General features: G+C 36.9%; 1 protein-coding gene across 2 annotated transcripts in view; it reads left to right on the top strand.

Annotated features, from left to right (window-relative positions):
- Nucleotides 1-14,751: 14,751 nt before the first annotated feature.
- LOC149190362 (cytochrome b-c1 complex subunit 6-1, mitochondrial-like) overlaps nucleotides 14,752-18,483 on the top strand; it is a 41,001-nt gene continuing 37,269 nt past the window's right edge. Inside the window, exons 1-2 of one of the 2 annotated variants that reach the window (XM_089412128.1) lie at nucleotides 14,752-14,841; nucleotides 14,990-15,045. In XM_089412128.1, coding sequence (XP_089268254.1) covers nucleotides 14,815-14,841; nucleotides 14,990-15,045 — 83 coding nt within the window. In that variant the 5' untranslated portion in view covers nucleotides 14,752-14,814. Of the gene's footprint in view, nucleotides 14,871-14,989; nucleotides 15,046-18,483 lie in introns of both variants that reach the window. The other variant, XM_089412130.1, reaches the window with a different exon arrangement.

Here is an 18,483-nt window from a genome sequence, read left to right as displayed (position 1 = left end):
TTTCTTTAAGTTGCTTGCCTTTGTCATCCCCTGTCGTAATACCACTCTGGAGCATGATATTTACATTAGGGTCTTCCTCACGCAACTCAGACCTCATCATTTGTAGGTTCTGAGTCGGGGGAGGCTGGAGTGCTCCTTTATCGTGCAACCTTGCTATTAGTGTGGGACAATCCTCTATCTCATAATCAAACAAGGTACAAGACAAACATGTTGGTCGCGTTGGGTTCATATAATCACGGGCATAATATCCTGGCCCTTCGCAATTGTAACATATCAGCTATCTGCGACCTCTTCCTGATCCCATTCCACCTTGGCCTTGTCCGCACCCCTGAAATCCAGTGCGAGCCATTCCTGCGTTTTGATCAAGGGGCCATGTTTCGGCCTGAACTCTAACTCTATAGGTAGGAGTCTGATCCATCATCAATTCATAAATTCTATAGGTGCACTCATCATGGCCTACTGACCTGCAGAAATCACAGAACAACTGTTGGGAATTTTGTGTATACTTCTGTAATAGATCGTAGTTATCTATAGCATGTTTTCCTCCTATCTGAAAAATCTCACACCATAACGCAGGTGCCGCACTTGGTCCTACTTGTGCCTCTGGTCTCAATGGCATTGGTCCTCCTCCCGTGAGGTAATTCGCAAACACTGAGCAGTGGTCCTTGTCATGGCCCTGGCCCTTGCACTTTACGCACCATCCTCGTTGCGCACTTCTGGATGAACCGTCCTGTCTTGTTTCAAACTCTACATCTCAAGGCACAAGTTTTTCAATTGCACGTGAATCTATTGAACTCATAGGTTAGGATCTTGTATCGGAGTCTCGTGCAATCTCATTGCAACCTCTTTCTTGATTTTATGGGTGGTGGTGGTATGCGTGGAATTATCTGCCTTATTAGATTGATCACACTTCTTGGCGAGACCTTCGCGAGCTCTTCTTCGCCTCCTCGCGGAGATGAAATCAAGGGGCTAGTCTCTAGTTCTGTGCTACCTTCGTTTCTGTAGATTCTCCCACTTCGCATAGCCCCAAACATCAATTTATTCGCATAAACCGCTTTTCACACAGTAGCATTTTAATCTGAATGTTCAAAGATTTATCGTACTTACCTCGTGGTCCCTTGAGGAAGCGTCGTTTTACCTTGCTATAGCTGACTAAAGTATCTACCGCAAATTCGGTGATGAATCCTCCTATGACTTGATCGAGCCAGTGGTTGACAGTGCATGTGATCTTATCCTCTGATGCTTCCAGTCTGTGCACCAATTCTGGAGTCCACACAATAGGTTTGTCGAGTTTACACCTTCCTTGGCTATCTGCTAGGTTCGCAATCCACTCTTACAAATCAGTAGGGAAGGATGCAAAGAAAATTTTGTGGATATCTGTATACAAGTAGCAATATAACCACTTTTCCTTTGATAATCATGGGTTCCTATTTTCCTGCGCCTCAAACTCGTGAATATTTCTGTCCAATCAATCTTCAATTCCTTTCTTTGTCGGATTCTAGTGATATGACATCAGACATCTCTATGCAGATTCTGGTCCCGGCAACGGAACCATTTATTGGCCTGTTGGGGCCTGACCCAGGTTCAGAGTTAATTAGCCTAACAAATCTCGGTACTACTGCCCTTTCGGCAATAGTCCGTGGAGCGTGCACTGAGGTCTCACCTGAAGCAGTATGGTAGGGTGCTAGAACCAGGTTTCCCCACCTTGGAGATGTCTGATGAGTTCGACTGGTCCTTTGTTTGTTCCTGCGCACAGGTGGCTTCGCGCACCTTCCATTCACGGCCCGATATCCCGCCTTCACGCAGCCCTAACCAGGGGTTGTGCCAAGCTCTGGGTTATTACCCGAGATCTTATTTATCTTTCAGTATTATTTAAGAACCTTCGCCTACTCAAATGTCTTAAGTTATACTTAACAATACAAAACATTCATATAGGTTCGCGCAGTAAATAAACAGTATTTGCAAATTATATCCAACCATGCATTAAACCAAGAAAAGATACACATAATTATAGCAAAACTTCTCTTTATTGATTCTCAAATGGTAACAGACTCGACTCGCCCTGCACACTCAGCTGCAGACTACTAGGCCTCTGCGCACTCAGCTACAGAGCCTTTTCCTACTCTACGACCCATAGACACACTTTACACTACGACTCACTCACTTAGACTTCTCATTTGTTATTCCTTCTTAGTTATCTTTTACACTTAGAGCCTCACTCTATTTAGACAATCCCATGGTCTACAGACCATGATAGGTCTATCTAGCCGACATTACATTACAAAATTAGGGCGAGCAACCCTATGACTCTATCATACTTTCGCGCCCTACACCCATAATTCGCAGAGCTTTTTACAACAATATTTGGTCAAAACTTGGGCTTTAAGCCCCAAAACATGCCTTGGGTGGATTCCATGCCCAACACCACCCACCTATCCCACCTAGACCTCCACCCAGTTTCATTTATTTCCTTGTTTATTTCATCATTTACTATTTTTAGTATTTTTTAGGTCTTGAACTTCCAGAGCAGTTTTGACCCCCTACATGACATTTTTTGAGGTTCTATGCAGGCTTCTTGCAACAAATCTTGTAGTACTATGAGAGACCTTTCCAACAATGTATCGTACGTGCCAAACGAAGATAATATGACCAAGTTATGACCCCGGTAAGATGGCTGCCCAACTAACCCCAACGAGGCCCACAAACTCTTATTGTTACATCTCCTAGGGGTAGGGTTTTGGTTGTTTATGGTTTTCTCATGTTTTTCAATAATAAATAGGCCCTTAAGCCTCATCATAACATAATTCAGAGGCATGTAGCCGCCACCTCTCTTCTTAGATATAAACTACCTTCGCCCAAGCTAGTCTTATTTCCATTCTGTTTGTAAGCATATTTCAGTGTTTGATAGTATTGAAATGAAGTGGTATTTCTGCTACATCTTTGTATTTATGATTATATCTATAATTTGTTGTGTTCTTGTTTAAATTTGGATCAGGGCTCTCCTAAGTCTACACACATGTGTCTCCTTGTCAAATGTCTCAAATCCCTCCATCTGCTCAATGTGGATCTCTTCCTCAACCACTCCATTGAGGAAGGTAGTCTTCAAATCCATCTGGTGGATCTTCCACCCAAAATGTGTTGCCAATTCTAGTATGGTCCTAATAGAAGAATATCTTTCCAAAGGGGAAAATATCTCCCCATAATCAACTCCCTCTACCCGTGAGATTCCTTTGGCCACAAATCTAGCCTTGTACTTCTCAACACTGCCATCAACTACACGTTTCACCTTATACAACCACCTGGAGCCAATAACATATTTTCCCTCAAGTCTAGGCACAACCTCCCAAGCATTATTCTTCATGATGGAGTCATACTCCTCCACGATGGCATCTATCCACACTTGTTGGGAAACTACTTCTTCAAATGAAGAAGGCTCAGAATCAATCAATTATGTCATGAGTTCCATATATTATATATATTTGTCTGGTGATCTCCTCTATCTACGCAAGGATCCATGAGCTCCAACATGCTCCCAAGCATAATCTTTCTGCCTTCCTGGTTCTCTTCCTCCCTTATTTGTAAGACTTTGTGTGAGTGAGTGCCTCCACTCTATCTCCTCTCTACTCCTCCACATTTGGTTGTGAGTTGTGGGGTGCTGTCAACTCCCTTTTAATACCCTCTTTGGCACACAATTATTTGAAGTCATTAGACACATACTCTCCTCCATTATCACTTCTCAGGGATTTAATTTTTTTTCCAGTCTCATTTTCAACTAAGGCTTTGAATTCAACAAAATTTGAATAAACCTCATCTTTCTCTTCATAAAACATATCTACCATTTGCGCGTAAAATCATCTATAAAAATCACATAATACTTGTGCTTTGCAACTGAGACTATAGAAAACGGTCCACACACATCTGAGTGAACTCGCTCCAATATGGCCCCAACTTTGCTATCTTGACCTTGGAAGGATGATTTGATATATTTTCCAAGAGTGAATCCCTTGCAAACATCATGCTAATCAAGGGTGCATTTTGGAAGTCCAATGGTGGTCTGCTGGATTATTTTCAAAGCTCCATGGTGTAGGTGTCCCATGCGCTTATGCCAGAGCTCTCCAACATCTTGGCCTTGAACATGTTCTTCCTTGTTACTCAATGCAACACATGCATCCACCTCTATATTGTAGAGATTTGTAACCTGAACACCAATTTGTTTTACTTTTCCAGTAGCAACATGCTTCAGATAAGCTTTCCCCTTACTGAACACCACATCATATCCATGATCTTCAAGTACAACTACATAAACTAAATTTTTATTTAGACCAGCCACATACATTACATTATTCAGGTGAAGATAGGAGCCTCACACCCTCTTAAAGGTGACAGTTCTAATCCCTTTGGTAATATACCTCCCATCATCTCCAATTTCTATGCGTAATTGTAGGTCCTTCTCCTCCAGGTTGTTGAAGAACTCCTTACTTCTTGTCATATGAAATGAAGCACCAAAATCTAAGTACCATACACTGCCTTGTACAGTACTTGACATGTATGCAATGAGGGTGAAATCCAACTCGACTTATGATGTGAGAGCATCACCTCTTGCTGCTCTTGTAGGCTTCTTCCCGGATTTTTTGTGTGGACACTTGGTTGCATAGTGTCCATATTCATGGTAGTGAAAACATTTAATTTTACCGATATATTTTTTCTTGTCATGGTTCTGGTTGGATTTTTCCTTACCTTGGGCCTTCTTGCCCTTGGCTTTCTTTCCTTTGCTTACTAGAGAGAATTTTTCTTCCTCCTCAGTTTTGGATGTGACACCATCTCTAGTGTTTCTTCTAATCTACTCCTGCACCAAATCATACCATAGTCTCTCCCAATATGGGAGCTTGTCTCTTCCATTGACTAAATCATGATAGTTGTTCTAGGACTTTGGAAGGCCAAGGAGCACTAACCTCACAAGTTCAGATGATGGAATATTTTCTCCTACTCCTCCAAGTTCATATTTGACTTGAGTGAATCTGGATATACTAAGGAATGGTTTCATTTTTCTGCATTCGAATGCTCCTAATTTTATATCTCAATGCCAATTTCCTGGCATCACTGCTGCTCTGGAATAAATCTGAGATAGTTTTACACATTGCAAATGGAATATCCTTTCCATGCAAATTCAAATCCACATGATATATGACTCTTTTTAGGATAATACTTCTGTGTTTTGTTGTGTCTTTCTTCCACTGGGCCAACTATCTGCATCTAATGTTGGTGGTTTTGGGATATTATTTTGTGTGTACACCCATACTTCATTGTCATCCAACACAACTTCCATCATGTCTTTCCAAGCACAAAAATTCAATGTGCCCTCTAATGTATACTCAAGCTTCAATCTGTTGAAAGACATTGTTCCTACACTGAAGAAAATTTTCCCCCAAAAAAACTTGCAAATCAAATTTTTTTTAGAGAAGATTTGGAACCTAGTTTCTATGTAGTATTCAATAACTCTAATACCATGTAGAAATAGCTCGAAATTTACAGCTGCTAATGAATTCAAATTGAAAACAATAGACACAATTTTCTTCTACTTAATCTACAAAAAGCAAAACATATAATTGAAACACATCCAATAACGTACAGTCATTAAATCACAATGAACACAATATTTTTATTGGGGAACCCAACTGGGAAAAAACCATCCTCTATTTTATATCAAATTAGATGAGAATATGGATCTATTACAATGACAACTTCAATCTTAGAAATGTACACCTACACTGCAATACTAATCTCTTTCTCTCTAACCTTCCCTGACCAACACTTAGCCAAAATATGCCTCAAGCATCCTCCTATTTCCTTACACAATCCTTGAGGAAATTAGCTCCTAAAAGATAGGGAAATTCCTTATTTCCTTGCATAAATACTAGAGGAATTGATCTCCAATGCAAAACATGAACATTCAACTAGTATACAATCAATAACTACAATTTGCCTTTTCCTCCAACTCAACTAAAAAATTCAAATTGCATGCATGACTAGGGCTATTTTTAGTAAATTGATTAGTTAACTGAGAGATTAGTGAGTTAGCAACAATTACCACTACTCAACTGAACTCCTACTAACTCTATTCATGACTAGAGCTCATATAACTGGGTTTAACTAACAATAACTCCACTAGATTGCTAGATCTCAAGAATCAAGTCATGCACAACTCTACTTCTTGCCCACAAACTCGAATTGATTGACTTAACTAAGTGACTTGGCCATGTCACTCATGCTAACTGCAACTCAAGTCATCATGTTGTTGTGGAAATTTGAATTTCTCCATTTGACTAAGGCACAAGTCAAATGAAGTCTTTTCTTGCTACAATTTAACTCTCATTACATCTATACTCAATAATAAAGGGTTGTAAATTTTAATATTTTCTCTATTAAAAATTCAATGATGTTATTGTTTGCTACTAGAGCACCTATCATGGACTAGCAAGATTAATTTGACTGTCATACATGCTTTTAGTTTTTGTCATCAAAATATTAGCACTATTTTTTGAAAGATACAATTATTTTTACCAAGAGTCCATAAATCATTATAATTTCTCATAGTGCTCTTGTTTTTTTCTTTTCTCCTTTTTCTCTTTTTTTTTCTCTTCAAAAGCCATGTTCTTCAATTCTAGAGTCTTGCTAATAATGAGTTGAGAGTGTCTCCACAAAAAGGCATATGCATAACAACATATGCTTGATTAAGGGAGATTTTCGTCATTATTTGTTTGCTATGTTTCGTTATAAAGTTCAATGGTATAATCCATCAAACTCCAATTAGCAAAAGGCTATTGAATTTCACTAACCAAATTACATCTTTTCTTCGTAGAAGTAACATAAATTCTTGTGCCCCTTGGTTTAATGGACAACTAGAATTTGAAGAGTTGACAATCTAGATGCATTGACAATGATTTTGTCTAAATGGCTTAAAAATTTGCTTACATTCACACCAAAATGTCCCTTGTGAATAACTCCATCACTCCACTCAATGATCTTCGACATCTGTGAACTTGTTTAGTAAACAATTTGCTCCTTTTTGCAAAAATTTTACACCATCCCTCCTTACATGTTAATAACTAATTATTCTTATTTGTTTAATGAATAATGACCATATTTCAGATTATGTGATTTGAGACACAATAACTTGATTTAATGCCACCTTCTTAGGACATTTTCATTTGGATAGATGCTTCTAGTTAACATGAGCAAGCAACACCATCTAATATGGGATATTACAATGACATAGATAGGTCTCACATGTGACGAAATCCATCCATGTCTATAGGAATTTATTATGTTAAAATCACCCAAAGATTATATTTGGCTCTAATTTCATTTGGATGATTTGTTTCTAAACACATGTTGGCCCACAAGGGGTGATTGTGTATCAAGGGGATTCAAACATTAGTGGGGTGAATAACAACACCTTGCTTTACTAACCAACTAAGTTCTGTTGAGTCATCTCTATAAAATAAACATGTGGCATCTTAAACCTGGGTATGTTAAGCACCAAGAGGGATAAAAAAAACCAAGCACGAGCTTCTCAATGCTTAAATAAATGAAGATGTGACATCTTAAACCTAGGTCTAATAAGCACTGACAAGGATTAAGAAAACCAAGTACATGTTTCCCCATCCTTAAAAAATCCACAATAAAAATGGATTCCATAATTAAAATGAAATTCATATTAGATGATTTATTTCTCTCACACACGCATGACCTAAAAGTTCTGTCACTAATATCGAAGAATGTATATTCAAAATTTTTCACTTTGATCAATGTAAAAACACTGAACATCAATAATAAACAAAACAAAACAAAGCATCTAAATAAAAAACTAAAATAACCTATACATTTAACAATGTGCACATTTTGAAGAAATTCTAAATTTCTAACTAGCAATTACACAAAAACATGCAAAGTCAAATTGCAAGAAGTCGAGTTGTAAAGTAGTGAAACACAAGAACAACATGACACTTAGAAGGCGATATTTAATGTAATGAAACATACATAAACTTAGAGATATGAATGACTTGATAAGTGGGCGAATTATTAGTGAACAAGAATTACATGTCGACCTTTCCAAGGTCTTAAGCATATATGTAGCATTAGGGGCATTTTGTATTATAGTGATAATCATTTTATAAAAAATCATCCAAATGTAGGGCTTGGAACAAGCCATTTTGATAAGTGAATGACAACCAAAGAAATCATGGAGTTGGTGCTTGATCAAGAAGTATCACATATTTAGATATATGCAGATTGACAACTAGTTATAAAAGAGTTGACTAACGAACATCAAATTTAGAACTTGGCACTTCAGGAATTGGTAGGGCAATTTAAAGAAAACTCCAAATGATTTGTTTGTGCACATGTATAGAGATTTGAACACACAAGTGTACATACTTTATCAAGTGTGGGAGGTAGGGCATCTTCAACTGATTGCTAGATAGATTCATTTTATGGAATGCATTGAAGGAATCATCACTGAAACTGTAATGCCACAATGCATTTTTTATTCTAAGTAATTTTGATTCTAGTTTGTTGTTGGGCATACCAAATTAAAGTTCAGTATGTTTGGAATATCTTTTTATGGACACCTAAAACACTGTAATAGATTGTATAAAGATTGTTTACTCTTTGTAGAAATTAATAGATTCAAAACTAGTCATGAAATTTTCTAAATCACAAGACTTGAAGCTACTCTATTCATCTGCGGAAGTCAATTTGCCATCTAAAAAAATAATCATAGACACGCAAAAGGAAACATCACACATGCATGAAAATTTATCTAGGGGAAAACAACTGCTCAAAACCCCTTACTATCTATATAGCATTAATCAAAGAATCTGGACGAATACAATATTCTTGCTCAAGCTTGAGCACAACCTGCACCTGTATCTTCTATCCTCTGCCTGACTGACTGAACCTAGCCAATACTTAGCCAATTTTCAAGCCCTCTAAGCTCCTAATTTCTTGCGTTGTTCCCTTGGGAATTAGGCCCCTATTAATTAGGAAATTCCCTCATATGGATTGCACAATTCCTTTAGGCCAATTCTCTGACTGCATGCACCACCTTTACAATTTGGAATATTTTACAAATGATAGTACATTTCCCTTGAACTCCAATCTCAACTAGGTAACTCAAAATCTTTGCATGCATGAGCTAATTTAGGCTAATTGATTAGTTATCTGGATGATCACTCAGTGTGGTTGAAGTTCCACTTCCACAACTTGACCTTCCACTAGTTCCTCCATTAGTTAGAACTAGTTTTACTGACCATGACTTAATTTAACTGAATTAAATTGTTACAATTGGAATTAACTCAACTTAGGCTCCTAAAATTTAGGGACCCATTGCACACAACTAAACTTCATGCCCCTAACTTGAATTAACTGATCTAGACTCCTATTTTTTAGGAATCAACACAAGTAAACTAAACCTCAACTCATTAACTCAAATTGAGTGTTCTTAACTGAGGGACAAGTGCTATGTCACCTTCGTTAACTCCTCCACGTTGTCTGATGATATGGAATTTCGAATTTCCTTAATTTAATTAAGGCAAAAATCAAAATTGAGACTTTCTTGTTGCATTTTCAACACTCCCTCTTCGCAAGAAAGGGATTCTCAACTACCCTGATCTAGCACCTTTGGAATGTACTACATGAAACACCTCTCATTGTTGTTGCTGCTCGTGCAACACCTGAAACTAAGAAGCATCCAAAAAAAAGACTAAATCAACTATGTCTGTAACTAACTACTGGGAAAATTGTGCTATTGCTGACTTTGCTACTGAGCCTCTTACTCTATTGTCAACACTCCTCTACACTCCTTAGTATCTGACTAACATTGATATTCCTTCTACTGAATATTATGGGCCCTTGTAGCAAGGTAATGATCCATGAGGGGAACATATTAATGGACCCTGCCCAAATTTTTTCAAATCTTGGACTAGGGCTTCACATCACCCCACCACACACCTGGGGGTATGGTTGCATGTGCTCCCTCTTCCCACTTGGCTCGAACTCTCTCCTTGCTAGAGGTCTCTGCTTGAGTGGATATCTCAGCTCTTCCTCATCTACGCTTCTCCATTTGTGGCTGCTCCACAACTTCCTAAGGCTTCTTCTGAGGTTGCATGTTGAGAGGTCTAACATGCTCCCTCTGAACCACCAAATCTATAGTCTCTGCCTTGCTCCTGAAGGCTTTGCATGCATCTTCTACCTTAAGTACATACAAGTCCTTGACTCGAACCCCGATTTGCTTCACTTGTCCCGTGGCTATGTGTCTCAAGAATGCATTTCCTTTGCTGAAGATCACATCGTAACCATGGTCTTCAAAAATTGCAATGGAGGATTCTTCTTTAGACTTGAAACAAACATCACATCCTTGAGTTTGAGGGGGGAGCTTGACTCCCTCTAAAAGGTGATTGTACCAATCTCAATTGCATTGTACCTTTCGTTGTCTTCAAACTCAATGTTCATATGGAGATCTTTCTCCTCCAAGTCACTGGAAAAGTATCTATTCCCCGTCATGTGGAACGAGGCACCACTATCCAAGTACCACCTGCTCCCCATAACTGTGCTTGCCATGCATGCGATCAGAGTGAAGTCAAGCTCGAACTATGAAGCCAAAGCTTCACTTGTTGTTGCTATTGTAGACTCCTTCTTTCTTGCCTTCTTTTGTGGACACTTCGTGGCATAGTGCCTAAATTCATGACAATGAAAGCACTTGATTTTGAACAAGTCTTTCTGCTTGCCCTCTTGGTTGGAATGAGCCTCACCTGGGACTTCTTCCCCTTAGCCTTCTTTACCTTGCTGACTAATGCAAATTACTCTTCCTCTTTTTTGGAAGAGGTCCCATCTCTAATATTCCGCCTTATTTCTTCTTGCACTAGATCAAACCATAACTACTCCCAACTCGGTAGTTTCTCTCTACCATTTACCGAATCTTGATAGCTATGCCAACTCTTGGGAGGGCCCAAAAGGGCTAGAGCTACCAAGTCTTCTTCAGGGACATTAACACTGACCCCGCCAATCTCATCACGACACTGCATATACTTGCTCAGGCACTATGAGATTGAGTCGTTCTTTTGCATCTTGATACTTCGAAGCTTGTCCTTGAGTGCCAGCTTCCTGTGGTCACTATTTTTCTTGAACAACTCAGTCAATGCTTTCCAAATCACAAAAAACATCTCTTTTCTGTGGAGATTCGAGACAATATGATACCGAACTCCCTCTAATATGATTCTCCTTGCTATGGCCACATCCTTCTTCCACTGAGAAAGTTTTTGGGCATCAGATGTTTGGGGTTTTGCTACATTTGTCTTGATGTATTCTAGCAACCCATTATCATCCAATACTACCTCCATGCAGACCTTCCACGCAACAAAGTTTGAGGTTCCTTCCAAGACCTATTCGAGCCTGAGTCCATTAAAATCCATCTTCTCAGTCCTGAAGAAAACCTTCAACATTGATCTTTGTAGGGCGATTTAATAGTATGCTAAATTCCTGTCATTTAATTTGTCAACCCCAGGGTTTTGTAAACTTAGAAGCAAACCAAGATATATGGGACCTCAGATGAAATTGTTGTAGAAAGTTTGTTTAGAATGCAAATAACGGAAATGCATATTACAAATCTAAACTATTTTGAAAAGAGAAGATTCAGATCTATTTTATGAAAGAATAAAAATGTTTGACCAATGGAATTAGTTCACTTTAGAAGACAGAGAAGAGTCTCTTGTTCAAGAGTCCTGGTTGCCCTTCTACAATCTTTCTATAATAACATTGCCAAACATCTAAGAAAGCATATAAATGAAAGCAAGTAAATATTGTTTTCAGTTCAGTTCTTAGCTCATGGAGAAGAGTCTCTTGTTCAAGGGTCCTGATTGTCCTTCTCACATAAAAACTAGGTACTAAAAGGAAATCAATCTTCACATAACAAAACACACTTGCGGAAAGTAAACCACACCTGCATGAAAGGAAACAATAGAAATTAAACTATGTTACAGATGTATGCGAATTGTGGTTGATGGGGATCCATCCATTCCTCAATTAACACACATGAACAACTATCATTCCTTAAGCAACATTCATAACTCATAATTGCAAGAAAATGATATTATTCATGTTGAATGAACAATCACAAATCTGATGCTAATGAATAACTGACAACTGTTGGCTTCCTTTGAAGGATGCTCCTCCTATTTATACATGAATTAAGGATATCTACTCAATAAATGTAGATCCCTTAAATATCTACTAGATCCACACTTGTCTCAACTTATCCCCAAATACTAGATACAAATCCCATGACACATCAAGATCTCCATGATCTTTCTCCTTGGAATATGGTCCACCTCTATTCGAAATTCGAATTTGTGCATTGGAGGCCACATAAGGGTTCCTTGGAAGCTTCCAAATGACCTACACATGTCACCAAACTCAAGCCACTTTTAGGTATAAATACATACATGTTATTTTCTAGTTTTTAATCATAAATTCAAATCTAAATACATGAAATTAATAACTTTGGAAAATGTAAATGTGAACTCATGTAGTAATGATAATGTAGGGTTATGTTATGAAAATGTGATGGAATGAGGTGACAAAATGAGGATAAAGGTGAAAAATAAAGTGAAAGTGAATGTTAATTTGGTGGCCCAACAATCTTCAAATTCGAATCTCCTGTAATGACAACTTCGAAATCTCTACTCTACAACGATTCTAGCTCTGTTACCATGTAGAAATTAATGTGTAGATTCAAAACTGCTCATCAAATTTACTAAATCACAAGACTTGAAGCTACTCTACTCAACTGCGGAAGTTAATTCACCATCTAAAACAAGAATCATAAACATGCAAAAGGAAACATCCCACATGCAAAAAGATTTATATAGGAGAAAACAACTACTAAAAACCCCTTACTATCTATATTGCATTACTCAAAGAATCCGGATAAATGCAATATGCTTGCTCAAGCTTGAGTTCAACTTGCACCTGTATCTTCTATCCTCTACCCGACTGACTGAATTTGGCCAACACTTAACTATTTTTCAAGCCCTCCACTCTCCTAATTTCTTGCGTTGTTCCCTTGGGAATTAGGCCCCTATTAATTAGGAAATTCCCTCATTTGGATTGTGCAATTCCTTTAGGTCAATTCTCTGACTGCATGCACCACCTGTACAACTTGGAATAGTTTACAACTGATAGTACATTGCCCTTGAACTCCAATCTCATATGGGTAACTCAAATTCTCTGCATGCATGAGCTAATTTAGGCTGATTGATTAGTTATTTGGATGATCACTCAGTGTGGTTGAAGTTCCACTTTTACAACTTGACCTTCCACTAGTTCCTCCATCAGTTAGAACTAGTTTAACTGACCATAACTCAATTTAACTTAATTAAATTGTTACAACTGAAATTAACTCAACCTAGGCTCCTAAAATTTAGGAACCCACTGCACACAACTGAACTTCATGCCCCTAACTCGAATTAATTGAGCTATACTCCTATTTTTTAGGAATCAACACAAGTAAACTGAACCTCAACTCATTAACTCGAATTAAGTGTTCTTAACTGAGTGACAAGTGCTATGTCACCTCAGTTAACTCCTCCAAGTTGTCTGCTAATATGGAATTTCAAATTTCCTTAATTTAATTAAGGCAAAAATCAAAATTGAGACTTTCTTGCTACATTTTCAATACTCTTGAGTACTGTAAGTTTCTTTTTTGAAGTATCATTTTGGCGAGTTAGTGATATAGTGAGATAATGAACAAGCAAACAATGAAGGGGATGCTGATATGATTGTTCTCCTCCTTATTTTGTAATGTGATAGGTGCACTTTTAGAACATGTATTTCATTCTATTCCAAAATAAAATATATGTTTTTTTCTTTAGAAAAACTATTTGAGATATGAATGTTGTAAGTCAATGCTTTTTGGCTTATCCATAGCTTCAGCAACTAACACTACCCAAGGTTTGCTACGCTCATCATAAAGGTGACTTTGTTGGTTAGAGTAGGTACCTAACCAAATGGTGGAGACATTTTGACATCAAATTTACTAAAATTTGCATCAGTGTCAAAGGACAAAAAATTCATTGACATATAATTACCAATAATTTCTCCCAACAAATTAACATAATGCTTGCAAAGGCTATTGATTTAAAGAGATTCATTTAATTTAATACCAATGCAATGTAAATTATGCATGATACTAATTCTGTATAAACAAGGAAAATTTTAGGGGCTAATATTCGTAGGTGGGCTACTTTTCCAAGCTTTTTCGAAAAAAAGAAGAAGATATTTGCCCATATTTTAATAAAATTGTTTTACCTTAAAAATCACCAATATTTATAGACGCTAATTAGATATATGAATATTGTTACAAAGATGCTACCAAACATTTTATAGTTTGCATACTAGAGATTAATAAAATTCACCAAAATTTCTAAACTTTAAGAAAAATTTCCATTTTTAATATTTTCCATACCTACAATTTTTTTTTATAACATATAAACTAAAAAAATAAAATATACCATTACAGCTCAACTTATTACAACTCACCTTAATGCAATTTCCACACAAGCATAGGGAAGAACTAATGTTATCTAATATGATAGGGTACAAACAACCAATACTGAATGATGAAAAGTGGGGATCGACTATGCAAATAATAATTTCGTAGTGAATAAACCTTATGAATCCCTATCTCAAAAACAAAAACGCTTTCAGCACAATAAAAACAAACACAAATTCCCAATCATTACTCGAAAAGAATATACGATGACAACCCAAACCGAGGATAACCGAGTATGTAAATTCCACCATTAACGCAAATGGTGAATATCTGCACATTGACGCTTTTTAAGAAAAACAAGGGAAAGCTTAGAGATAAAAAGTTTGCCAAAGACTCTCTCTCGGTCTATACTGACTGGATGCCTATTTGTTGTGTTTGAAGGCGCCGAGCCTGGACGGACCACTTTGGGCGCACAACTCCTCCACTTCATCAATCATGTGAGTAACCGTATCAGATTATAAACAGCATCGGCAGTCTCGTGTACCCTGTTTATTCGTCCTCTGCTGTTTTTTTTAATTACTCCCTTTTTTATTTGTTTGTGTTTAAGCGGTCTGCAACTCTTTTTCTTTAACGGTGATTTAAGTTTTTGAATTAGTCCCAGGCACAAGTGTAAACCAATTTGGTAGGCGTGCGAATACCCTAATTCAAAGCACCTCGATTAGAATCTAGGTTGCAGATTTCTCAATGTCATTTAGATCGGCCAATGGGGGCGTTGGTTCATTATTGAGGGTGATAGACTATTCTGATTGTGAAGGTTTGTCTTAGTATAATGGCATGGGTTTCAAAAGGATGACTTTGACATACATATTACTAAAGTGAGCTTGAAACGGTGAACCCCGAGACATGGGGATTTCCGAATGAAGTCCACTCTGTGCTGTCCAACTCTAACAGCGTTTCATGGAGCACTTCCAAATAACACATATAGATTGGTTTGCATTAACGAACCATGTTGGAAGATGGTCACATAAGAAATAGAACACGGAGATCTAAAATTTTGTGAGGCTCAGATATGAACCTTGATTATTATGAGTATTGGTTTATTGCACTAAGATAAGTGTGGTGCTTGGATGGGGAAGATCATTTTGTGTCTATCTTAGTTTAGTTAGTGTTTAATGTTAAAAATAGGTCAATACACATTAGTGTAGATATATTTTAATTTTCGATTTTTCAAGCAATTTTTTTAAATTTTTTATTTTTTTTGAGTGCTTAATAGATTTGGAGCTAAGATGAAGAACTAGTTACCTAAATTGAGCTGGAATCATATTGAGTGGTGAGCCAATCCAAGAAACACAACATGTTCCAAAGCCTGCGTGTCCATACCCATGTGTTGGACATGTCACATGTTAAAACATGAGTTTGACACCTATCCTGTTTTTTAATGTGTGTGCGCCCTAGGGTGTCCCAAGGTGTCAGATACGCAAGGGGCCAAAATATAAGCCAGAAAAGGCATTTCCTCCCCCCTTTTTTTCACTTTCAGCAACAAGAAAGTGCTCTAACTTTGTGGAGGTGAAGATAAAAGATCAGATTTGAAGGGATTCTAGGAGATTTGAAGGCATTTTAACTTTTTAGATTTGTCATTTTTCTGATAGCAGCATTCTTCATTATTCATATCAACATTCTTCATTATTCATATCATAAAAATCATGGCTCAATCATTAAAGGCGCTGGTAAAGGTCAAAGGATAAGGAAGAATGTCAATATTGTGTTGCTGCTTTTCCTCCAACTCTATCTACTTCTGTTACTGCTCCATCTGCTGCAATGGAGTTCCCAGTGCTATAAATACCCCATCCTATAATAGGACATCAAGCTCGAGAAAGAAAATATCAGTGTCTTGTATCTACCAAATTTTATATTTTTCCATTGGCATTCCCACTCATAGTATCAGTATCTATGTAATACATTTTGATTTTAATGACATCAAATGACTCAATGAAGGAAAAACACTTTGTGGTTCAAACTTCATTCTTGAATACTCTAATTTCTTGAGTGTTTAATGAAGTGACTAATGGTCTCAATATTTTGTAAATTATTGAAAAATTGGATTTCTATTGTCTATATACAAATTTTTGTATTTGTAATTTTTAATATATATATATATTCCATATAACAAGGCATTTAAATTTCCAGCTAGTAGACAAGGGTAAGATATTCTTCAAGACTCAAGGCCATACAACAACAAGGTTTTGAATCTGCTACAACAATGTACTTAATATAAGGCCCACATGTCACTTGCGAGAATTGAACCTTGGTGGGGAGGATAACAATGATTCATTCCCCAACCACCTAAGATTATATATATCTATATATATATAACCCATGATATAGTAAGACAACTAGTTCAAGAAAAAAAACATTGGTTATATTTAGTGTCTACCCAATTTTATATTTTTCATTGGTATTCCTACCCATAATCTCAATACTTATGTAACACATTTTAGTTTGATTACATCAAATGACATGATGAAAAACTGCACTTTATGTTTCCAACTTCATTCTTGAATACTCTAATTTTCTATGTTAAATAAAGTGACTAGTTGTATCAAACATTTTGTAATTTAAAAAAAAATGAAACTCTATAGTCTATATACATATTTTCTGTACTTCTAATTTTTGATATCTCTCATGGGTATACACATAAAAGTGTCCAATAAGGGACACATTGACCCCAAAACAAAACACAAGGGATATATGTGTGTGAGAGACTTAGCTCCTAATTATTAGAGAGAGTGATTAGTTCCTCCGGGGATCAGATCTGTAGTTCATAGGTTGAATAATTTGTCCTAGTTCAGTTTCTCAGTTTCTCATGCAATGGCTACTTTATTGGGATCAAGGGAGGTAGGTTTTTTTTTTCATTGTGAAGGGCTCTCAATTACAAGATACACAACTTATTTTTCTGAAAATTTTGCCAATCTAATTGAACAAGCTACCAAATGAAACTTATTTAATAACAAAATCATTCAATGGAATTTGAAGGAAACTGTGATGTCCTCTTCTACTTAATTTTGCTAATCTAATTGAACAAGCACCAAATGAAACATATTTAATAACAAAATCATTCAATGGAATTTGAAGGAAACTGTGATGTCCTCTTCTACCTAAAGTGCCTAATGGAGGATGAAATAGATTATCTCATTCCATGGAGGATGAAATAGCTTATCTAATTCCATGGACTATAGTCAGTTATAAAAGGGAAACTGATTATTCAATGTGGGTAACATGGGTAAATTGGTGTAATTGGAAGAAAATTTGTGAAAACAAACCAAATTAGAAAGAAAATAGAGAAAACTTATTAGCCATTCAAATTAACATGATGAGAAGAAACCCAAAAAAGAATCTAAAAGAAAATCATTTTTCTCATCATAATTTGTGAATATTTCTGTTTTATGAGCTTAAGACTCTTGGAGAGTTTTAAGACCCCTTTTTGTTGTGTGAGCTGAAACTCTTAGAAAAATTTAAGACCCCTTTCTCTCTAATTGATATTTCTGTTTTGTGAACTAAGACTCTTGGAGAGTTTTAAGACCCCGTGGAGAGTTTTAAGACCCCTTTGTTGTGTGAGCTTAGACTCTTAGAAAGATTTAAGACCCCTTTCTTTCTAATTGGTTTCGGTGGACCCCATGGAGAGTTTTAAAACCCTTTTGTTGTGTGAGCTTAGACTCTTAGAAAGATTTAAGACCCCTTTCTTTTTAATTGGTTTCGGTGGTGAAAGATTTCACCCTAGCCAATCCCTTCTCTCTATTATGTTTGGCATAATTTTCTGAAGCATCTTCATCTAATTTTAGCAATCTAAGGGAGGACTTCAATCTAAGGGAGGACTTCTGTGGATTGATTAGTCTAAGGAGCAATTCTGTGGCACTGAGGTTTGTGTAAGACAATTC

The sequence above is a fragment of the Pinus tabuliformis genome, chromosome 3_1 (assembly GCF_031772625.1).
Source record: "Pinus tabuliformis cultivar Carrire ecotype Pingquan chromosome 3_1, CPIR1, whole genome shotgun sequence".
Classification (NCBI taxonomy): Eukaryota; Viridiplantae; Streptophyta; class Pinopsida; order Pinales; family Pinaceae; genus Pinus; species Pinus tabuliformis.
Note: the sequence above shows the minus strand (reverse complement) of the source record. Positions and strands in the feature narration are given on the sequence as shown.